The sequence below is a fragment of the Taudactylus pleione genome, unplaced genomic scaffold (assembly GCF_031769625.1).
Source record: "Taudactylus pleione unplaced genomic scaffold, aTauple2 ptg000473l, whole genome shotgun sequence".
Taxonomy (NCBI): domain Eukaryota; kingdom Metazoa; phylum Chordata; class Amphibia; order Anura; family Myobatrachidae; genus Taudactylus; species Taudactylus pleione.
In genome coordinates, this window is record NW_028284875.1 from 1363269 (window position 1) to 1386128 (window position 22860).

Below are 22860 nucleotides of genomic sequence, written 5' to 3' on the forward strand. Positions count from 1 at the left end.
ACCTCAGACAGCCGCCGTCTCCGACTTGCTATGCCCCTACAGCTCTGTCCTATCTGTCTCTGATCTGTCTGCCGACCTGTGGCACTGCCAGCGCATGCACAGTCAGTACCATACTTGCTGAGAACGAGATATCTCGGTGTACCGCAGTTCTGCACCGGGCCTACTTTTCTGTCCCCTTCACCGGACAGGTAAATATTTTTGAATTACTGCTTAAAACTACTAAATATCATACCGATATGATGCAACATATATTGATAAAGAACACTCCCCACACAGTCTACTACATGAATAGTCCAGGAATGTTCTCACTTTATTTAATTAAAAGTAATGTATATTTATTACTTATGTTCAATGTTCCCTGACCCATAAACAAAAAGGCTAAATAAGTGTTTTTTTTTCCAGTTGTATGAACAATAACCGTGTGGCCGGCAGAATTCAGAAACAGACAAATCCCATAAGCGCCTGGAGAAGAGGCAACAAATACAAAAGCTTTTCTAGCCTTCCTTTAAAAACAAGATCATTGTTCACTTTAAAAGGGAAAAAACCTTGGAAAACTCAGTTCTATGCAGAAATCTAAGGTCAGACAATTTTTCTTCAAAATCTCTGTTCTGAGTAACCAGAGCAGAAAACATTCTGTTGATATTATTATAACAATGTATGTATGTCATAAGTCACATAGCACTTTTCCCAGACAAAAACATATCGTATGACAGTCACAAAAGGTAAAATGTGGAATGAGCGGCACAACTCTTGTGAGGGATCATCAAAGCGAACCTTTCAGGCATGAAGGGTAAAAAGATCACGGGCCATGCAGGACACAGTGGCAATGCCTTAGAGACATGCGCTTTCCACCATCCAGGTTAGTAGTGGTAAAACTTGCAGGGGTTAAGGTTTTAAGGCCACATACACAATGGACTTAAATTCTGCAATAAGATGCATGTCTAATGCAAGCTAACTCCAAGTAAATAGCTGTGAAAATACAAATCATCATACTAAATGAAGGTGTACATATTTGTGTTTTTACTTCTTTTCATCTTGTTTTGCATTTTTTTTAATGCTTTCTGCTCCATTTCAGTGCATCTGACATGCATCAACGCATGTAATTAATGGGAGAGCAATGGCTTAATTAAAAAATCTTCAGTGCATGTGTATATCAAAGTCATAGTAAATACATACAAAATACAATGAGGCACTTTTACTTGAATTTTAACATTGCATTGCAGATGTCTGTGTGTAGGTGGCCTTACAACATAACATTGCATTGCAGATGTCTGTGTGTAGGTGGCCTTACAACATAACATTGCATTGCAGATGTCTGTGTAGGTGGCCTTACAACTGCATGTCTTAAAACTTCCATTGCTAGCTACCACACCATGGGACAGAATACATGCCACAAATAGACAAGTGAAGAGTGGGTATGCAAACAGTAAGTAACAAAAAAATATATATAAAGAAAATAAAAATAAGAAAAGCAAACAAAAACAAAAGCTTAGAGGTCCCAAAGCAAGTACAGTTCTACCTACCCGTACTGATCAGGCTGATGCATCATTGGAACCTGAGTGTTGCCATAGTTGGGATGCTGTGAGGAAAACATGGGGCGTCCGCCAGCCCCAGACTGGCTGGGATAAGCAGGCGACCTAATGTATGGTGGCCTAAAGCAGGACAAAAGAACAGGCTTCTTTGTATATGTACTATAATGAAATGAGTCAATTTTTCAACACTGAAAAAAATACCCAAGAGTAAGAATAAAGGGTCAGAGAAGATTCATTCAATTCTTCAAGTAACAGTGTAAAATAAAAAATATGTCTTGAGGTGGTGTGGTGTGCTAAGAAAGAAAATGTCACAATCTGGTAGAGCCTGATGTAACAGAGGTAGAAATTATAGTGATGACGTTTACATCTTATTTGAAATCTGTCCTGTAGATTTCCATAATTTAAACGGCATATAACCACCCTAATGGACATTGATGGAAACAAAAATGGGTAATCTGGAGCAATGATATTTTAATGAATCTATATAGAGAGGCAGAAACTCTCCTCATCACTCCATAATCGGAAAATACGGTAGAGAGTGAGCATGGAAGTCCAGAACTCCATGCCCTGTTTATAAAAGTTCTGCGTGAACAAATAAGGAAAATAAATAGTAATACAACTCTAATTTTACCACTGGTAAGATACTTTCATACTTGGTATCTGAAAGTTTTACTGTTTTGGTTATTGGTCAGTTTTGTATCCTAACCCATCAAAATGAGCACTATATGGAATGGAAGGGGGAAATGGTGCATACGTAGCCTAATAAAATAATAATAAAACACAACAGCTGAAGTAAAGAGTTTGTGAAAGAAAATAAATCTGGGACCAGATCAATGTAAGTAAAATAAATAAAAATCAAGAGATAAAGACCAATCTAAATATAGGTGTTCAACATCACCACCAGTTATTGTGTAGTTTGTATGTCCCACATGGGACATTAGAAATGGATGCATTCTCTAAGATCTAATGAAAATTATTTGCAAACGTGTAAACAGGTGTTTGTTTCCTAGCACAAATGTGAATGTGTCCTAGCTTTTTATTGTGCAGTTTTACACACATTGAAGTAGCTGAAGCAGCAACATTTGCAATGTCTTTTTCAAAAACCCTTGGTGGTAGCTGTAAAGGAAACAAAGCTCCTTGCATGTGGGACCCCGTGACTTTCCAAATTTATCTACAGGAAGGGGCCATGTTTTGACTGCAGATCACTGTGTTGATCTCTCGGAGTTACAGCTCTGAACTACAAATCCCAAACTAATTTTAGTTAGGGAAGGACTACAAGGAAGATTTTGGCATCAGGTACGTCATAGCTATTCCTTAAAATGTTTCAACAGAGAAGTGCGAAACTTAAGCAAACTCTTTATATCTGAAATGCACCTGAGTGAATACACCATAAAACCTTCCAAAATAACACCCCATATGGCTGTAACACTTTGATAGGGCAGGAGCATTGTGGACCACCCTGGCTGTAGCATTTGTATCTTTTATAAACTATTTGCTGATTTTTTTTTTGTGATTGTCTCCTTAAAAACCTCTTTAGGCCAAACAAGAAACTTAATTTTTGACATCTGAACCAAGGTTTGCACAACCTTTCTCAACTAAAGCAGATGGACATAGTGATCATGGATTAATTGTAGCACCATGCAGGAGCTATTTAAGTAAATAATAATAATAATCAGGGCAAAACAAACTTAAAATTGGCCCTTTGGTCCTATTTTACAGTACAAACACATTACACACCAGCTGCAGTGAAAAAAATATCCCTGTTTTCCGTTTTAACCACACATACGTTTCAGCGTAATTAGATTTCAGAAGATGAGCATCAGTGGGGACAATAGAAGAGTTCATGTGTTATTGAGATCTGTATTCTGACAAGGTGGCTGCCACCAATCATTTTAATAATAAATATCCGACAACTCCAAGTATGCACATCACTACGGATTGCCCCTGACCAGACTGTAGGTGAGGTAAAAAAAGATTGTTGGGCTCCCTTTCACAATTTGCATTTTATGATTGAAGTATGTACAGCAATTGTGTAGTGCGAAGAACATCCATAGCAACAAATCCTAATCAATTCGTTTTTTGAGGTAGACTGTGATTCTGTATCTAATCTAATCTGTTCATGCTTCCCTAATAATCACTTGCTGAAGAAAGGAAAGTATTGTGTCACCACGTGAAAAACATGTTAAGCGTTCCATAAATCAAACATACCGGTTCTGAGCAGAGTTCGCTGCTGCCTGCATCACTGCAGCAGCTGCCTCCTGTGCCTTACGGTTCACAGTAGGCATGGGCGGTCCCATCCCTTGAGGCATGACAGGAGAATTAGGGGTCATATTGGCCATGTTTCCAGTATATGGCCTGTTTTGCACTGCGCTGCCTGGCATTCTTCCCATGTTTATGGAACCGCTGGGTCCATGTCCGTGTATCTGGGTGTTGGAATTCATGTTTATGCCTGGGCCTGGACCACTGTAGCTTGTATTTGGGACTCCAGTATATGATGGCGGTCTTGAGTAATTACCTTAAATAATAAAAATGAAGTATTATTAATATGATTGCATAGCATATGTTACCATTTTGGCAGGTACATTATTTTCATTGCAACTTGGGAGGATTTACTTCTGATACCAGTGTAATGACGGTATGTATGTGGAATGCTGTATGATCTTTTACATTTCAAATATCTTTCCATATGTATGAACATCTACCAGATATAACAATACAGGTTGAGTCTCCCATATCCAAATATTCCGAAATACGGAATATTCCGAAATACAGATTTTTTTTTGGCATGACTGAGATAATGAAACCATTGATTTTTGATGGTTCAATGTACACAAGCTTTGTCTAAGGCACAAATTCTTAAAAATATTGTAATTACCTTCAGGCTGTGTGTTTAAGGTGTAAATGAAACATAAATGAATTTCATTACTGTACACAATCTTTGTTTGAGCCACAAACTTATTGAAAATATAGTATAAAATTACCTGCAGGCTGTGTGTATAAGGTGTATATGCAATTATTCCAAAATACGGAATATTCCGTTATCCAAAATACTCCTGGTCCCATTTTCGATATGGGAGACTCAACCTGTATAAGTAATGAATTCACACATCACAGCCGCATTGTTTATTTGGAAGACGTACTGTATGTTAGAACAGCTTATTTCCTACTATCAATTACTAGGAGTAGTCATCTCTGAGTTCTATACTCCCAGTAGCACTCTTCCTGCACTACCACTGACAAATTATATTTTACTAATTAACCTTGCTCCACCATCTCTCAGCCAGATCATGGGGGACTGCTCTACACAGCTCTTTTTTTGTTCCAGGACTCTGACACTAAATCCATTCAATTCACCACTTGGGAGGACCAATCACAAACCACAACTGTCTGTTTATAACCCTTCTGGTTTCCAGCCAGGCTACGGTAAAAGCCGTGCCTTTTTTCCCCCGGAAGCCCAGGCTCAGCTGAGAGGAGGTTAGTAAAATGTAACTTATAGGTGGAAAGTGAAAGCATATTTTTTATAATTATATATGATTAATCTATGTACCATTTTTTTCTTACTATATTAATTTACTAACCACGTATATCTATACACTCTAACACTAACCAAAATAAAAATAATATGGAAAATAATTTAATTTTGCCCTTCTATTATACGTAGAGTTCAAAATTTTTTAAACAAAAGTATCATACAACAGATCTACAAGTAAATATACTTATTCTTTATAAATAGAGAAATAATATAAAAAAAGAACATAAGCATGTATAAAATAGTTATAAACATAGAGATAGTTTGTATTGGTTGGGCTTCTGAACAGTTTAAGCACTGCCCCATTCCAGAAATCCAATGGAATATGTAAAAATTTTAGCCACATATTACCATCTGTTATACTGAGATGATGGCTCATTCATTGTTCAGACACAGCATGGTGCATTCAAAAATAATGTCTTGTAGTTATGCAAACAAATTGTCCTGCGTGAAAATAATGGATTGTAATGGCAATGCTCTATTGTTCTGGCAAAAACACGCTCACACGTGTAGCCCGCCAGAGTACAGTTCCATTTCTATTACACTGCATAAACAATCAATCTTTAAAGTTACAACAAGCAGCAGTATTAGGCTGGAAACAATAGACTCAAATGTTTATGCCAATTAATACAAAACATATCAGACTGGTATGAACTCGTGCAGAAAAGTGAGGTCCCCCAATGAAAAAGACAGAGCAATTCAAAAGAAGTAATAATGTTATAACTCAGAATAATATTACAAAATGTATCTACACCACAATATATATATATAATATGCAGCATAACTGGAACATACTTTACAAAATGTTATTTATACATATATGTCCCACACGGGACACAATTGCTAGAACTGGATTCTCAGAAATATGACTTACAGTATGTGCCAGCTCCCTTCCCCATCTACTGCTCAATGTAAAACATATGTGTTACCACTACGGATGCGTCATCATTCACCTAGAATTTTTGCTCCATATGGTGCTGGGCGCTTGGTGTGCTCTGTCACTAGTAGTGATTCCCGGACTTTATGTACTTTTTAGAAATATTTTGTGTCTTATTCACATTATAGCCTCATACAAAGTCACTCACAGTGTACCAAGGACACTAGATTACTACTTTTCTCACAAAATAATTGGTGTACAGTCGCAAATTAAGCATAATAAAACATGGTGCGAAGCATGACACGGTCACTTGTATCAGAACTCTGCCCTTTGTAGCCATATTAGCAACTTAGTTGCACACAGAAGTACATGAATGCCAATCGCAATGTCTGTGGCAGAGCAAATGGGGCTATTTAGCACATATTCAGCAAATTATTTTCTCTGTGATTTCACACTGGCAGTTTACACTTTTATGAAGAGCTTATCTTGCCCACTGTAAAGGATGAACTGCGCCAGAGATGACTGCCTCACCTGGTACTTTCAAGGGCAGGAGGACAAACCTGTGGAACTATTTATGCAGTGGTTATCTTGCTAGTCACTGTTCATTTTATCCTTGTGTGTCTTATTTACATGTATTGCTTATTGCACATTTTAACTAATTCACTGGGCCCAATATGGCTGCCCCGCCTGGTACTCTATTGTGTAGAATTAACAATTTTGCAAGGATTATTTTTCATCTCCCCCCATTATGTGTTATTAATTCCAGGCATTGCCTATTCTGGCCAATGTAATCCTATGCAGTGCGCCCAACATGGCTGCCCCATCTGATACTCTATTGTGTAGAATGAACAATAAATGTAGAAGAAACGAGAGTGGTTGTATATATTAGGCTCACAAGAGCACCTAATATATACAGTCACTCTCTTTTCTTCTACATTTCAAGTTTAATCCTGGTTGTTAAGGCTGCACCCCCGTCTGTGAGAACACCCGATATCATACTATCTTACGGGGTCATTTAGTAATCAATAACTATGTACTATTAATTTGTGTGCAGATATTTGTGGTTCTCAAATTTTTTTTGTAGAATGAACAATGCATGGTTCTGAGATTTTGCAAAGATTTCACCTATTACTTATATCTCCCCATTGTATGTCATCCCTTCTAGGCATTATTTATTCTGCCCAGTGTAAACCTAGGTAGTATGCCTTAAATGGCTGCCCTTCGTAGGTGGGATGAGTAATACTTGGAACTTATGACCCAAAATGGCTGCCACACCTTTGTATTATTTTCATGGTTTCTGTATTTTATGAAAATGTAAACCTCTGTGTTATGTACATACTATCTGTAAAGTGCCTTGAGTCCTATTGAAAAGCGCTAATAAAAATATTATTATAGGTGTATGTGGACACAAGTATGTATTAATTACAATTTCCTCTATGATGCACTATTAATATGCATTCATGATGTATATTGTCCAGTGGTTCTTCAACAATTAAAGAGAAGTACTAATTAAAAATACAAAGTTCCATTATTAAATTAACATGTTTTATAAGCCAAGGCCAAGCTCACTACAGTTACCTATCTGTCATGAAGATGTCCTAAAGTGTGCAGTAAATTCTCGGACCCATACTGTAGGTTCAACGTTTCTAGTAAGCTGCTTCCTTGAGATGCTGCTGTGTAGTTTTATTATTCTTTTGGAGTATTTTTTTGTTTTGTGTTATTTTAGCAAGCAAAGTGTTCCAACAGTCAATCACCAGAAGAGCTGAATGGAAAAAGTGGTGAGCATATCTCTTGGAAGCACAACAGTGGCAATGATGGCAGGACCCCATTGCCCTAAAATTGCCATGATAGGTGTGCACAGTGTCTTGCAACATCATCCTATGAGTAAAACCTTACCATTTATTTTGCGTGTCAGAAACTACTAAAGATAAGTTTACATAAAGATCAATACAACTGAGAACAAACGTTGTATTAAAATGAGGGACTGTACCTTCAAAGGAGAGACAGTTTGAATATATGTATACAATGCTTCTACAAAGTAACCCACTATGTCCTTTTACAAAAGCAGATTTTTAGGCAGCCTCAGAAAAGCCAGAGGCGAAAAGTGGGTATTTTCATTTCATTTAATACAGCTGAAGCAGCATCTCCAGCCAGCAGCATGAACCCCCCGCCAGCATTTCTACACATCAAATCACTTAATCACAGTACTCAAGCACTTTGGTGAAGAGGTTAAAATTGGGAATAATAAAATGCACAAAGCTTTTCGAGGAAAAAAAAAAAAGAAGTTTAAGGGCATAAGTTAACCTACATTCATTTTTGTACAAAATACTTACTACTGAACTTAGCTAGGCCTCTAAGGCAGTATGCCAGCTATCAAATCAAAGCTGTCACTGATCTTTTTATTTATTTTATTATTTTTAGAAGGGAAAATGCACCTTGAGCTTTTTATAAGCAGTATACTTATAATAAGCCTGTGTCAAAAAACTGGCAAGAAATAATACATTCTGTATAAATAATCATAGTCATTGCACACAGAGTTTGCAAGAGACTGTGAAAAATTAGATTAATAACTTTGCCATCAAGTCTGCAAGATGGTTTAAGTCATGAGCCCAACTTCTATCCACTGGTTAGGAAAAGTGCTTTGCTGTATCTGCATGATACATTATGATGCAGCAATACATAACATGAAATGTGCACGGGCGAATTGTGCATTACAAAGCAAGTCCTCTCTCCTCACGTGTCACACGAGCACTGGGAATGATCAACATCAATGTGAATAGCATACAGATTAAAATTTAAAATACAGACTAGTCAGTATGTTATGACACTTCAAATAACTTTAAGTGTTGTACTCATTGTTTAAAGTCAGCTGCTTTAAAGCTGAATTACTGTGCTATGTAAATCAAAATATTACTTACCAGCTCCTTACCCTCGCTGCAGATTGGGAGCGTGTGATGAAGTGGAGTGGGGGTGTGAACGGAAGACCAATCAGAAACTGCAATCACCCTCCGTAGCCTTTTTAAAGGGGTTAACTTGGCAGCATTTAGTAGCCCCCAGGAGAAGGAGCAGGCGACTAATATTTATTGATTAGGTGGTAGTACAGATGTTCGCTTGTACACCCTCTTTTTGGTTGTATATGCATATAGTAATAGTAATTTTATAAAAATATAACAATGCCAAAAATGAGAGTTATGGTAACTTACCTTTGTTAACTCTCTTTCTTCATAGTCCATAGGGTCCACAGGGAGACCTTGGGATGTAGGTGGTGGTTGAGGATCAGGTACCACACAGTTAAAGCTTTCAGCTCCCAGGATGCACTGGTCCAACCCCCTATACCCCGCACCCGAGCCACCTCAGTTCTTGACAAGTCAAAGGCCGGAGGAGGAGAAGAGAGAAGGAAGACTGGTACACACAAGAATCACACTCTCACGTAGAAGGAGATGGGAAACCGGTGACCAGAAACATAACCCATATGAAGCCAGGTTCGTCAGGGCGGGTGCCCTGTGGACCCTTTGGACTTCGAAGAAAGAGATTTAACTAGGGTAAGTTTTACCATAACTCTCATTTTCTTCTTCAGGGTCCATAGGGCTCCACAGGGAGACCTTGGTGATGTCCCAAAGCAGTCAATTTAAGGGTTGGGATGCTCCTGAGAATCCGGCAACCAAATGAAGCATCCTGGGAGGCAAATGTATCAAAGGCATAAAACCTCAGAAATGTATGGACATGTTGATGCCTTACAAAGCTGTTCAGCTGAGGCGCCATGGAGAGCTGCCCACAAAGGACCCACAGAGCGAGTAGAGTGAGTAGTAACAGTAGCCGGTACAGAAAGGCCTGTCTGTGTGTAAGCCTGTGAGATAAGTCATGTGAACCCATATAGCCAATGTCTGTTTGCTGGCTGGCCATCCCTTCTTGTGAAATCCATAGAGCACAAATAAGGAGTCTGATCTCCGAAGGGAACTGGTACTGTCCACATATATCTTGAGGGCACGGGCCCTCCAAGGAGGCTTTACCTGCCGATAGGTTGGTGATTGAAAGGTCGGGACTATAATTTCCTCATTAATATGGAAACTAGTAACTACTTTGGAAGGAAACCAATGCGAGTCCGAAGCACAGCCCTGGCCTGATGGAATATCAGAAATGGGGAGCGACAGGAGAGCGCCCCTAAATCTGACACCCATCTGGTGGATGCCATAGCCAGAAGAAAAAAAGTCTTTGCTGTGAGCCACTTGAGTTCCACAAAATCCAGGGGGTCAAAAGGAGGACCCTGGTTGGCACGAAACACTACTGCCAAATCCCATGGAGCGACTGGAGGGACAAAGGGAGCTTGTATACGGAGGACACCCTGGAGAAAGGTGTGGACATCCAGAAGTGGAGCAAGTCTACGCTGGAACCAAATGGATGGAGCAGAGACATGCACTTACAGTGAGGCCAGGCGGAGTCCAAGGTCCAATCCAGCTTGAAGGAAGGCCAGGACTCTGGAAATCCTAAACACTTGGGGGTCGTAGCTTCTGGTACGACACACCATTGGAAATATGTATGTCACCCTCTGTGGTAGATCTGAGCAGAGGCTGGTTTACGCGCTCTGAGTATAGTTTTGATTACAGAGCTAGAGAATCCTTTGGACCTCAGGAGGGATGTCTCAAGAGCTATGCCATCAAAGACAGATGACCCAGGTCTGGGTAAAGGCAAGGACCCTGAGACAACAGGTCCGGTCGTTGAGGCCAGCAGGAACGGAGTGTCGATGGAGAGACTCCAAAACTCTGAGTACCAATGACGTCTGGGCCAAGCTGGAGCCTCCAGCAGGACAGTGCCTCCGTCTTGTTTGAACTTCCGAAGAACCCGAGGCAGAAGGGAGACTGGAGGGAATAGGTACGCAAACTGGAAGGTCCACTTCACTGATAATGCATCTACAAAGGTTGCCTCGGCATCTCTTGTACTGGACCCATACACTGTCAGTTTGTGATTGTGTTAGGAGGCCATGAGGTCCACCTCTGGGAGGCCCCATCTGCTCACTAGGAGTTAAAAAACCTCTTAGTAAAAAGACCATTCCCCGGGATGCACGTCGTGATGGCTGAGGAAGTCTGCTTCCCAATTGAGAACTCCTGGAATGAACACCGCAAAGATGGCCGGGAGGTGACCCTCGGCCCATGTCAGTATGTATGACACTTCTGTCATTGCTGCCCGACTTCGAGTGCCTCCTTGATGGTTGATGGAAGCCACTGTTGTGGCATTGTTGGACTGTACCTGTACAGGTTTTCCATGAAGTATGTTCTGGGGTAGTATGATTGCCCTGTAGACTGCTGGAAGTTCCAATAGGTTGATTGGCAGGGTTGATTCTACCGATGTCCAGTGACCCTGAAAGGAGTGTGGACCGGTCACTGCACCACAGCCCTGGAGACTGGCGTCTATTGTTAGGAGTATCTAGTTCGGGATCCTCCTTGGTCTGGAATGGAACTGAGCATAGTCCAGCATGTCGAAGGTGGACACCATGGATCCCAGAACCTGCATTGCTGAGTGGATCGACACCTGGTGACTATAAAGACATCTGCGCACTCGTAGTTGAAGTGTGGAGGTCTTGTCTGATGCCAGAAAGATTATCTGATCCTGAGAATCTAGCAGAGCTCCCAGATGAATCATTCTATGTGAGGGATTCAGGGAGGACTTTTTCCAGTTAATTAACAATCCGTGCATGTGAATGAAAACAAAGGTTAGCCGTAGATGGCGGTGAAGCACTTCTGGGGATCCTGCTAAGAGCAGGAGGTCGCCCAGATATGGTAACAGTCGGACACCCTGACCACGCAGGTGGGCCGACATGATAGCCATAATATTGGTCTACACCCGTGGACCGGTGGATAGTCCAAAGGATAGAGTCTGAAATTGGAAGTGTTGCTGTAGTATAGCAAACCGGAGATATTGCTAATGTGAGGGCGCATGAATATATATAGGTACGCGTCCTGAATATCCAGAGATACCATAAAGTCCCCAGGCTCCATAGCTAGGATGATAGAGCGTAAGGTTTCCATCCTAAACCTGGGTACCCTGAGGAATTTGTTCAGGGATTTGAGAATGAGGATAGGCCGATGAGACCCATTCGGCTTTTGAACCAGAAAGAGTGTAGAATAGTAACCGGTACCCCACTGAGTGGCACAATTACCCCTGCTTGCAGCAAGGACTGTATGGCTTTCTGGATTTGTAAAGCCATGCTTGGGTATAAAGGAGGGCCTGTGTAGAAAAACTGAGGGGGTGGCTGTTAAAGAAATGAGAGGGTGTACCCGTGAGAGACCACTTCTCTTACCCAAGCATCCGTGGGGGTTTGACACCAGCACTGGGCAAACTGAAGAAGTCGGCCTCCCTCGGATTTCGAAGCAGGATGTCTGGTGGTCCAGGCCTGCTTTGTCCTGGGCTTAGCAGCCCTAGTGGAAGCCGACTGCCTAGGAAAAGACTGACCTTTATGTTTTCCTTGAGGATGAAAGGACCTTTATGATGTAGTCCGAGACTTTGCAGTAGTAGTTGCTGAAGGCAGAAATGCAGTTTTTGATGCTGCCAATGTGGTTACAATCTTGTCAAGGACTGAGCCAAACAAGATCTCCCCATTGTAGGGTAACACTTCTAGGCCTTTCTTGGAGTCCGCATCTGCCTTCCATGAGCGTAGCCACAGGGTACGGCGGGCAGACACTGCCGTGGCAGAGACTCTGGAGGTTAGGAGACTGGCATCCAATGTCGCTTCTCCAATATAAGAAGCAGCATCTTGTATGTGAGCAACAAAAGACATTTGATCCCTAGAAGCATCTGAGGGAAAAGAGTTGTCAAGTGTGCCAGTCCAGTTCTCTATAACTTTAGCCACCCATGCAATAGCCATGATCAGACGGGTAACAGCCCCTGAAAGACAGTATATCGATTCAAGGCAAGATTCAACCTTTCTATCCATAGGGTCCTTCAAAGAGGATACTGTAGGGATAGGTAATTCAGCGCTTTTAATTAAAGGCGTAACATGCAAATCCACCACAGGGGGAGTCTCCCATTTTGAAAAGTGAGCCGCAGGAAATGGATAACAGGTCGTCAGCCTTTTTGGGGCTGAAACCTCTTACCAGGCATCTGCCAGGCTGCCGCCGTGTGTTCAGCTAATTGATCCGATAGAGGGAATTCTGCTGAAGTCACTTTCTGTCGTTTATTCATTTTAGACTGACTCTCGTCCTCCCCCAGAGGGGAATCAGTGTTAGAGAGATCAGCATCCTCTGCCTCCTCAGATAACACTTCAGAATCTGAGAGCTGCGTGGACCATGAAGATAACACAGGATGCTTAGAAGGCTTACTGGGTAGGGTCTTCTCACCTTGCAACATAGTTTGAAAGGCTGTAGAAGTAGCCACCAGACTCTGTACCGAGCTAGAGAGTGTGTCTACCCATGCAGAGGGCACAGGAGGTACCTGTATTGCCTGAACCTGTTGTGGCAACCCCAGAGGGGGAATTACGGCGTGCTGTGGTAACCCCATAGGGGAAATTATAGTCGGTACCACTAGGCGGTCCGCAATAGTAGCCAGCACCTGAGATAAGGAAGCCAAGGGGGGCTCTTGTGCAGGAGCTGGGGGGTCTGATGGGCCTGGTGGAGTATAACACTTAATACATAAGCCATCTTGTATCAAATCCTCCTCACTTATGTCTGCAGCACATAATTTGCATGCTAGCAGTATGGGTGCAGATGCATGCTTGCTTGCTTGCTACTCTTGCCTTTGCTAGACATAGCTGTAAAGTAGTATAGCACTGGGTATAATGCAACTACTGGGTATGTAGGATACAAGTAGGAATGCAATATACTGATCTTGTCTTAGGCTTGGGTAAGCTGCAGGAGCGTACAGCACAAATATGGCACTGTGCAGTAACCAACTGTATATGACATCCCTCACCAATATATTTATTGTAGAGATGTGAGGTACTGGGATAAACCCTGAATACACCTGTATGTTAGGGCAAAGTCAGAAAAAAAGGGACAGATATATACTGGCAGTATAGAGAAATAAACAGACAGGCAGCACTGGATAAGTCACATACAAAGCAGAAATACAATATAACTGCAGAAGGGCACTACAATCAACTACACAGATTCTGTGTTCAGTGACTCAACATCTGGTAGGCTTTAGCGCTACATAACCTGACTCCAGGGAGAGGTATGTAGGGGGACCAGACCCTGCGTTTCCCTGAGAGAGCTGTGGCTGAGCCTGAGACCTCTGAGGGGGCATGGTTGGAGGAGGAGAGCAGTTCAGGGAAGCGAGACCTCAAAGGAATGGCGCCCTGAGCTGAGGGGAGGAACTGCTTTAATGGGGGAAAGCCGACCACCCCATGCTGATTTTTACCACGGGACGCTGGATTCCCGATCCATCGGTACCCTGGTGGTCTAGTGGATCATTTTGGACAAAGCCATTGTGCACTCTCAGCACCTCCGGTCTGTCACCTGAGACTGGAGGTATGACTGCCATCCGCGGGTCACCGCAAGCGATGATCCACCTTACCTGTCCCCTTGCGTCCGGGCTGCAGTCTGGGTCCGTATGCAGGGCCAGCTAGCAAGGACCCCGGGATGCCCGCCGAAATTCCCAGCCAAAGCTGGCATTGCAGTGCCCGGAGGGGTGACAGAGTGGCAGCGCAGACGTCCTGTTGACAGTCTGTTCCTGCGCGCTCAGCAGGAAACATCATTTTTTTTTTAAAAATCATAAAATACAAGCTTTTTGGGCTGCCTAAGCAGCACACTGCATAAATGGTGACCCGACTCTGGCCGGGCACCAACGAAACTGAGGTCCCTCTCGCTCGGGAGCGGGGTATAGGGGGTTGGACCAGTGCATCCTGGGAGCTGAAAGCTTTAACTGTGTGGTGCCTGGCCCTCAACCACCACCTACACCCCAAGGATACCCTGTGGAGACCTATGGACCCTGAAGAAGAAACTTAAATTTTCCAATACAAGTTATAATGATATTTCTTAATGGTAATTTTGTCAGACATTTAAAATATATTAAACTTGTTAAGCTAGGACATGGCGAATTGCCAAACCTCTCTCACCAGGGTAACCTGAACTCAACTAAGTACTTATGATACAGCCGAAACATGACTTTTGTGCAAAATGTCACAGTTATCATATTTCCCATTAACATGAAAGGGTATTAATAGTGAAAAGCTATCTACATGTCATATAGGCACTTATTGGCTAATCAAGTAGGTTAAATGTTGCCCTAAAGACTACACAATAAAAAAGAAAATAGTGTGTGACCTGCATATTTTTTGATGTTAATAAAGATATAAATCTTGTAAGATCATAAACATTTTAATCTAAACCAGTGCCAAAGACAAATAAATGAAAGAGCATAGAGGGAAATCCAGGAGTAAGGAGGCCAGTCATCTTCCCATGCCTTGCTAATTGATTAGCAATTCACTGGCAAGGGCTCTGACAGAAAACAGATGGGCCAAAGCATTAAAGACAATGAATTCAGCAGCTGCCGGGCTGGCCCGTATCAGCTGGACGTGTCACAAAGCCAAGTCCGGGTGCCCACACACTTGTAGATGTAGGTCCAGACTGGCGCTTGTTATTCCGGTAACCAGCAGCCAACTGCTACTCCCAAAAGGGATATTCTGCAGATGAGACTTCTCATTTAACCCCCTTCTAACTATAGTCACGCAAATAGTAAATGGAGTGAGAAATAACAAATCAAAACAAATTGTAAATATTATTTCGGTGTGTGACATAATACTACTTTGCAAAGATTTCATAAACGTAATGTGTTTTACAAGTGTTTCACTTGCCTTGTGGTCCATACTGGTTTATCTGCGCTCCATAATTGCCACTGGCGTTTCCCTGTTGAAAATTACCCATCCCGCCATGCATTTGACCTCCAGGGGATGGATGGGGAGACATGGATGGCCCAGGCTGCTGCGGTACATATTGTGACAGTTGGTGGTTTCTTTGCACACTGGGCATATAAACTGTAATTAAAAGAGATTAAAAAAAAAATGAGAAGTCAAAGGTGTAAAAATGTTTATGTGCTATAAAAGAGTGTAGTACAGATGTGTTTTTATACACTATTGCTGCAATTGCGCCAAACAGCCCCTCTTGGCGCGCCAGATTCGGTGCGACTCTGCTTACGCCGTGCATCTTTTTGATATACGAGTGTCACATATCAAATTAATCAGTGCAGTCTCTTGGTGCGTCTTAGTCGAATTGCATTGTGACTAAGACGCATTTTTTGGGCAAAATGCATATCTGAATTGTGAAACAATATATGTGCGTGCCTAGCAAAAATGAACTTGCACATTTATGAAACCGTACGTTTTGCCAGCAAATAGGTGGAAATGGTGGCTTTGATACAATTATCTGGTGTGTTATGTACACCTTTTTATCCATTTTAAGGTGACCAAAATAGATAAAGATCAAAGGCCCTCATTCAGAGCCACTCGTAAGCGGCAGCTCGTTCGCTCCGAGCGATGTTTGCCAAACTGCGCATGCGTACGGATCGTTATACGCATGCGCGAACCAGTCAGTGCGGCGGAAATTCATGTGCTCGCAAAATAGCGAATGCCTGCTAATTTGAGTGACAGGATGAGGCGTATGTGGGTGGTAACAGGGGAAGGTGCTTGAAAACGGGGAGTGGAAATCAGAATGCAGGCGTGCTTAAAGGTCAAAACGGGCGTTTTATGGGTGTGCATATTTAAAACAGCAGCGTCATTGACCACGTCACTGGGTTTTTTTTAGCCAGAACTGCTCGCAAAATTGTGGTAGCAAAAACCAACCACAAGAATAGCGAGCAGTTCATACCCTGTTCGATGTACTCGATTAATCTAATAAATAGCGGACATGACGTCGGATGCGAGCGGCCAGGGGGCGTAGTTTCCCAAAAAATGACCGCAAGTTTTGTTCGCTCGTTCAGACCTAGAGGCGTGAACAGACCGCAAACAGCGAATGGTTCATTTGAATAGCCACCCCTATTTTCTGGACGAGCGAGCGCAAATAGCGACCGGCTCTGAATCAGGGCCAAAGTGTGAAGCTGAAAGATGTCAAAACAGTAATATTAAATAAATAAGACTCACAGGGAGGAATTGTGCGCAACCAGGCATTGCAGGGATACCGGGCAGCACATTGTGCAGAATTTCATTTCTCCCGGTGTCTGGCATAAAGTCAGAAACTTGACTGAGGTGAACAAAACACACACACTCCTGTATAGATAAGCCACTATTGTTGTAGTTATTTGCCCACATTCTGCATGTGGTGACATACAAGTTTTTTCAAGTGCAACATTTTTAAAAAGTGCTCATGTACAAATGTGTCCACAACATCTAGGATCCTTGCATGTTAAACAGCTCTTCTAGTCGTGCCATGCCGAGGCGGGACTCGAGCGTCTTTTTGTGCAACATTTTACTGATAAATGTGTCTTATTCGCAAAGTGATGTGAATAGGATACACAATCAGCTTCTTCTGAAATGATATTCGACATGCCTATATTCTTTGTGCGACTGCGGGTGTATCTGCATTCGAAACACAACCACTGACAATGTAAAGTAGTATTTCGCATGCAGATACACCCAGGGCCGTAACTAGGGTAGTGCGACCAGTGTCATGGCACAGGGCACCGCAGGGCAGGGGGCGCTGTTTGGGCCTGTCAATTTTCCTGTTTATTATCATTCTCACTTGTAGCTTCCTGCTTGTGCGTCCTAGTCGCATCACTTTGCAAATAAGACGCATATGAAGATAAAAAGTCACAGGAAAAGACGCTCTGTGCTACCGAGTCACGCATAGCGCATGGAGGTAAGATGTATGTGGACTAGGGGTGTGCACCGGCCACTTTTCGTGTTTTGTGTTTTGGTTTTGGATCTGGATCTTTCTTCGTGTTTTGGATCTGGATTGGTTTTGCCAAAACCACCCTTCCGTGTTTTGGGTTCTGGGTTTTGTGTTTTGGATCTGTATTTTTTTGAAAAAAAGCATAAAAACAGCTAAAATCACTGAATTTGTGGGTTTTTCTGCTCCTATGCTATTATTAACCTCAATAACCTTAATTTCCACTCATTTCCAGTCTATTCTGAACACCTCACACCTCACAATAGTGTTTTTATGTCCAAAAGGTTGCACCGAGGTAGCTGGATGACTATGCTAAGAGATACGAGTGGGCGGCACAAACACGTGGTCCATCTAGGAATGGCACTGCAGTGGCAGACAGGATGGCAGTTTGAAAAACTAGGCCCCAAACTATACATAATGCAAAGAAAGAAAAGAGGTGCAAGATGGAATTGTCCTTGGGCCCTCCCACCCACCCTTATGTTGTATAAACAGGACATGCACACTTTAACAAACCAAACATTTCAGCGCCAGGGTCTGCCACACGACTGTGGCTGAAATGATTGGTTCGTTTGGGCCCCCACAAAACAAGCTGGCAATTAATCTGTCCCTGCACAAACTGGCTCTACGGAGGCAAGATGTCGTCCTCATCCACCGTTTCCTCACCCTCTTCAGTGTTGTGTACATCCTCATCCTCACAGAGTATTAATTCGTCCCCGCTGGAATCCACAACCACAGGTCCCTCTGTACGTTCTGGAGGCTGGTCTCCCTGGAAGAGTTGATAATTCATTTTATGAACATCATCTTCTCCACATTTTGTGGAAGCAACCTCCTACGCCTTTCGCTGACAAGGTTCCCGGCTGCACTAAACACTCTTTTGGAGTACACACTGGAGGGGGGGCAACTCAGGTAAAATAGAGCCAGTTTGTACAGGGACCTCCAAATTGCTTCTTTTTCCTGCCAGTACAGGTACGGACTGTCTGACATGCCTACTTGGATGCTGTCACCGATGTAATCCTTTAACAGACAGACGCACGCTTGTCGCTGCTGCTTTGAGGATGCAAGTGCGGCTACAGCCCACACAATTCACAAAGACAGAAAAAAGAAGAAGAATATTTTTATTGTTTGTGTAGCACACTTTGAGGGTGTCACCACCCTTTAACAGACAGACGCACGCTTGTCGCTGCTGCTTTATGGATGCAGGTGCGGCTACAGCCCACACATTTCACAAAGACCGAAAAAAAAAGAACAATATTTTAATTGTTTGTGTAGCACACTTTGAGGGTTTCACCACCCTTTAACAGACAGACGCACGCTTGTCGCTGCAGCTTTAAGGATGCAGGTGCGGCTACAGACCACACAATTCACAAAGACAGAAAAAAGAAGAATATTTTTATTGTTTGTGGAGCACACTTTGAGGGTGTCACCACTCTTTAACAGACAGACGCACGCTTGTCGCTGCTGCTTTGAGGATGCAAGTGCGGCTACATCGCACACAAGTCACAAACACATAAAAAAAATAGTTTTTTATTTTTTGGAGCACTTTGAGAGTTACACCACCCTTTAACAGACAGACGCACGCTTGTCGCTGCTGCTTTAAGGATGCAGGTGCGGCTACAGCCCACACATTTCACAAAGACCGAAAAAAAAAGAACAATATTTTAATTGTTTGTGTAGCACACTTTGAGGGTGTCACCACCCTTTAACAGACAGACGCACGCTTGTCGCTGCTGCTTTGAGGATGCAGGTGGAATCTAGACGGGATTTGGAACCGAGGACACACTACCTCCATCAATTGTCTAAATCCCACTGCACTAATGGCGGATACCGGACGCACGTCTAACACCAACATAGCAGTCAAGGCCTCAGTTATACGTTTTGCTTCAGGATGACTGCTGTCGTACTTCATCCTCATCGCTAGGGACTGTTGGAGGGTCAATTGTTTAGTAAAAGTAGTGATGTTCCTACTTCCTCTCTGGGATGATGAACAACTCCCAGCAGCAGCAACAGCACTAGGAGGAAGTGGTTCTTGATCTTTCCCTATTTTATTTTTATCGGAGAAAGTTTGATCCTCCATTTATGTTATATTGATTTATACGTGCAGCTAAAGCGCACACAAACACAGAAAATATTTTTTTATTTTTGCTGGAGAGTAGTGCACTTTGTGGGTTACACCACCCTTTAAGAAATGAGCCAGCCGGCTCTTTACTTATGGGACACAGGCGCACGCTTGGCGCTGCTCCTTTGTTGATGCACGTGCAGCCACAGTGCACACAAGTCACAAACACAGAAAATATATATTTTTTTGGTTTGGAGTGTACTTTGGGGGTTACAGAACCCTTTAACGGTCAAGCCAGCCGGCCCTTTACTTATGACACAGGCGCACGCTTGGCACTACTTTGTTGATGCACGTGCGGCTACTGCGCACACAATTCACAAACAGAAAATTATTTTTTTTTGGTTTGGACTGGAGTGTACTTTCAGGGGTTACAGCACCCTTTAACGGTCAAGCCAGCCGGCCCTTTACTTATGACACAGGCGCACGCTTGGCACTACTTTGTTGATGCACGTGCGGCTACTGCGCACACAATTCACAAACACAGAAAATATTTTTTTTTTGGGTTTGGACTGGAGTGTACTTTGGGGGTTACAGCACCCTTTAACGGTCAAGCCAGCCGGCCCTTTACTTATGACACAGGCGCACGCTTGGCACTACTTTGTTGATGCACGTGCGGCTACTGCGCACACAATTCACAAACACAGAAAATATTTTTTTTTTGGTTTGGACTGGAGTGTACTTTCGGGGGTTACAGCACCCTTTAACGGTCAAGCCAGCCGGCCCTTTACTTATGACACAGGCGCACGCTTGGCACTACTTTGTTGATGCTCGTGCGGCTACTGCGCACACAATTCACAAACACAGAAAATAATTTTTTTTTTGGTTTGGACTGGAGTGTACTTTCGGGGGTTACAGCACCCTTTAACGGTCAAGCCAGCCAGTCCTTTACTTATGACACAGGCGCACGCTTGGCACTACTTTGTTGATGCACGTGCGGCTACTGCGCACACAATTCACAAACACAGAAAATTATTTTTTGGTTTGGACTGGAGTGTACTTTCGGGGGTTACAGCACCCTTTAACGGTCAAGCCAGCCGGCCCTTTACTTATGACACAGGCGCACGCTTGGCACTACTTTGTTGATGCACGTGCGGCTACTGCGCACACAATTCACAAACACAGAAAATAATTTTTTTTTTGGTTTGGACTGGAGTGTACTTTCGGGGGTTACAGCACCCTTAACGGTCAAGCCAGCCGGCCCTTTACTTATGACACAGGCGCACGCTTGGCACTACTTTGTTGATGCACGTGCGGCTACTGCGCACACAATTCACAAACACAGAAAATAATTTTTTTTTGGTTTGGACTGGAGTGTACTTTCGGGGGTTACAGCACCCTTTAACGGTCAAGCCAGCCGGCCCTTTACTTATGACACAGGCGCACGCTTGGCACTACTTTGTTGATGCACGTGCGGCTACTGCGCACACAATTCACAAACACAGAAAATATATTATTTTTTTAGCACTTGGGGGGAGCACCCCTGATGGACAGAGCACCCCCTGGACAACACTACAGCACTCCTTTAGGACTGGGACACTGCACAGGACTTTGGAGTGGACACAGCCCCTATGGAGAACTGACTGCACAACACAGTCCAGCCAGCCCCTATGGACTTTGAAGTAGTGGACACAGCCCCTATTAACAACAGCAGCACAGCATAACACAGCCAGCCCCTATGGACTTTGAAGTAGTGGACAACAGCAGCACTACACTACACTACACTACACAGCCCTAACTCCCACCCTCCCTCTTCACTGTCCACAGCCGAGTGAGAAAATGGCGCCGACGCGGGTACCTTATATAGGATCCAAAACCCGCGAGACTCGGAAGGCGGGATGATGACGTTTTGCCTCGATTTCAGATCCGAGTCAGGCGGGAAAAGTCGAGCCTGACTCGGATCGGACTCGGATCGGGGGGGCTCGGGGGGGGTTCGGATTTCAGAAATCCGAACCCGCTCACCCCTAATGTGGACACATCGGTACTTCTTTTATCCAACCATAAATACTGAATATGATCTGCGCTGAGTGTCTATAGAGATGACATGAAATATAACTAAACTATAATGTATTAAAGAGCCATAAATATGAGGTCACATAAATGTATTATCCAGTATATATCACACAGTTAAATGCACAATACCACCAATAATCTAGTATTGTGCCTGTGATAATGGAGATACGAAGAGAGGAAGGAAAGATGTAAAGGTCATACAAAAAGTACATAGAAAATACATATATTGCAACATTGCTATACACTAAATATTATAGCACTCTCTATGTTATGTATATTAATTTATTTTAGAAGAGGTTTTATATAGGTTCTTTTAGCCATACTTCTATTGTTGTATTTTATATGTACTTTTGTATGCCCTTTCCATCTTTCCTTCCTCTCTTCGTAATACAAAATGTCTAATGTATTTTCATAAAGGGAATAGTTTTTTTTGTTAACAATATGCAACCGTACTCCTTGGCACAGATTACTTGATACACCCAATTCGGAAGCCTAAACATACCATTAGAAAGTACAGTATGCGCAGAGAAGTACAGGAAGATGGAGTGTGTATTAAACGTGCATAAAGTTAAGTAATGTCTTAAGGTGCGTATCCACTAGCATATAGTGGAACGACTGTACGATTACAACATTGTAATCGTACAGTCGTTCCTCTTCCCCCGCAGTGCCTACACTGACCGATATGTCATTCAGTGTAGGTACCCTCCCTCATCCCTGAACATGGTCAATCTGTCGTTATCGGCAGATTGACCAGCATGTTCAGGCGATGATTGATTTCAGAAACAACCATCGGGAGCGCGCATCGCTGGTGGTTTCCGACATTTTCATGCCCGATTTGTGCACGACTAATGAGCGATTGAACGATATCGTTATCGTTCAATCGCTCATTTTGATCGGCAAGTGGATACGTAGCTTAAGTTTTATGCTACATGCCTAAGGCTGGAAGCAACTGTCCTGGGCAAACAAAGTTTAATGAATTTCTAAAC

General features: G+C 42.9%; 1 protein-coding gene across 8 annotated transcripts in view; it reads right to left on the bottom strand.

Moving 5' to 3' along the window:
- ARID1B (AT-rich interaction domain 1B) overlaps window positions 1-22860 on the bottom strand; it is a 490367-nt gene that overhangs the window by 73372 nt on the left and 394135 nt on the right. For 6 of the 8 annotated variants that reach the window (XM_088448961.1, XM_088448959.1, XM_088448960.1 and 3 more), the window contains 3 exons: window positions 15723-15902; window positions 3741-4047; window positions 1524-1652 (listed from right to left, as the gene is read on the bottom strand). In XM_088448961.1, coding sequence (XP_088305087.1) covers window positions 1524-1652; window positions 3741-4047; window positions 15723-15902 — 616 coding nt within the window. The remainder of the gene's footprint in view (window positions 1-1523; window positions 1653-3740; window positions 4048-15722; window positions 15903-22860) is intronic. The other 2 variants (XM_088448962.1, XM_088448958.1) reach the window with 1 other exon arrangement.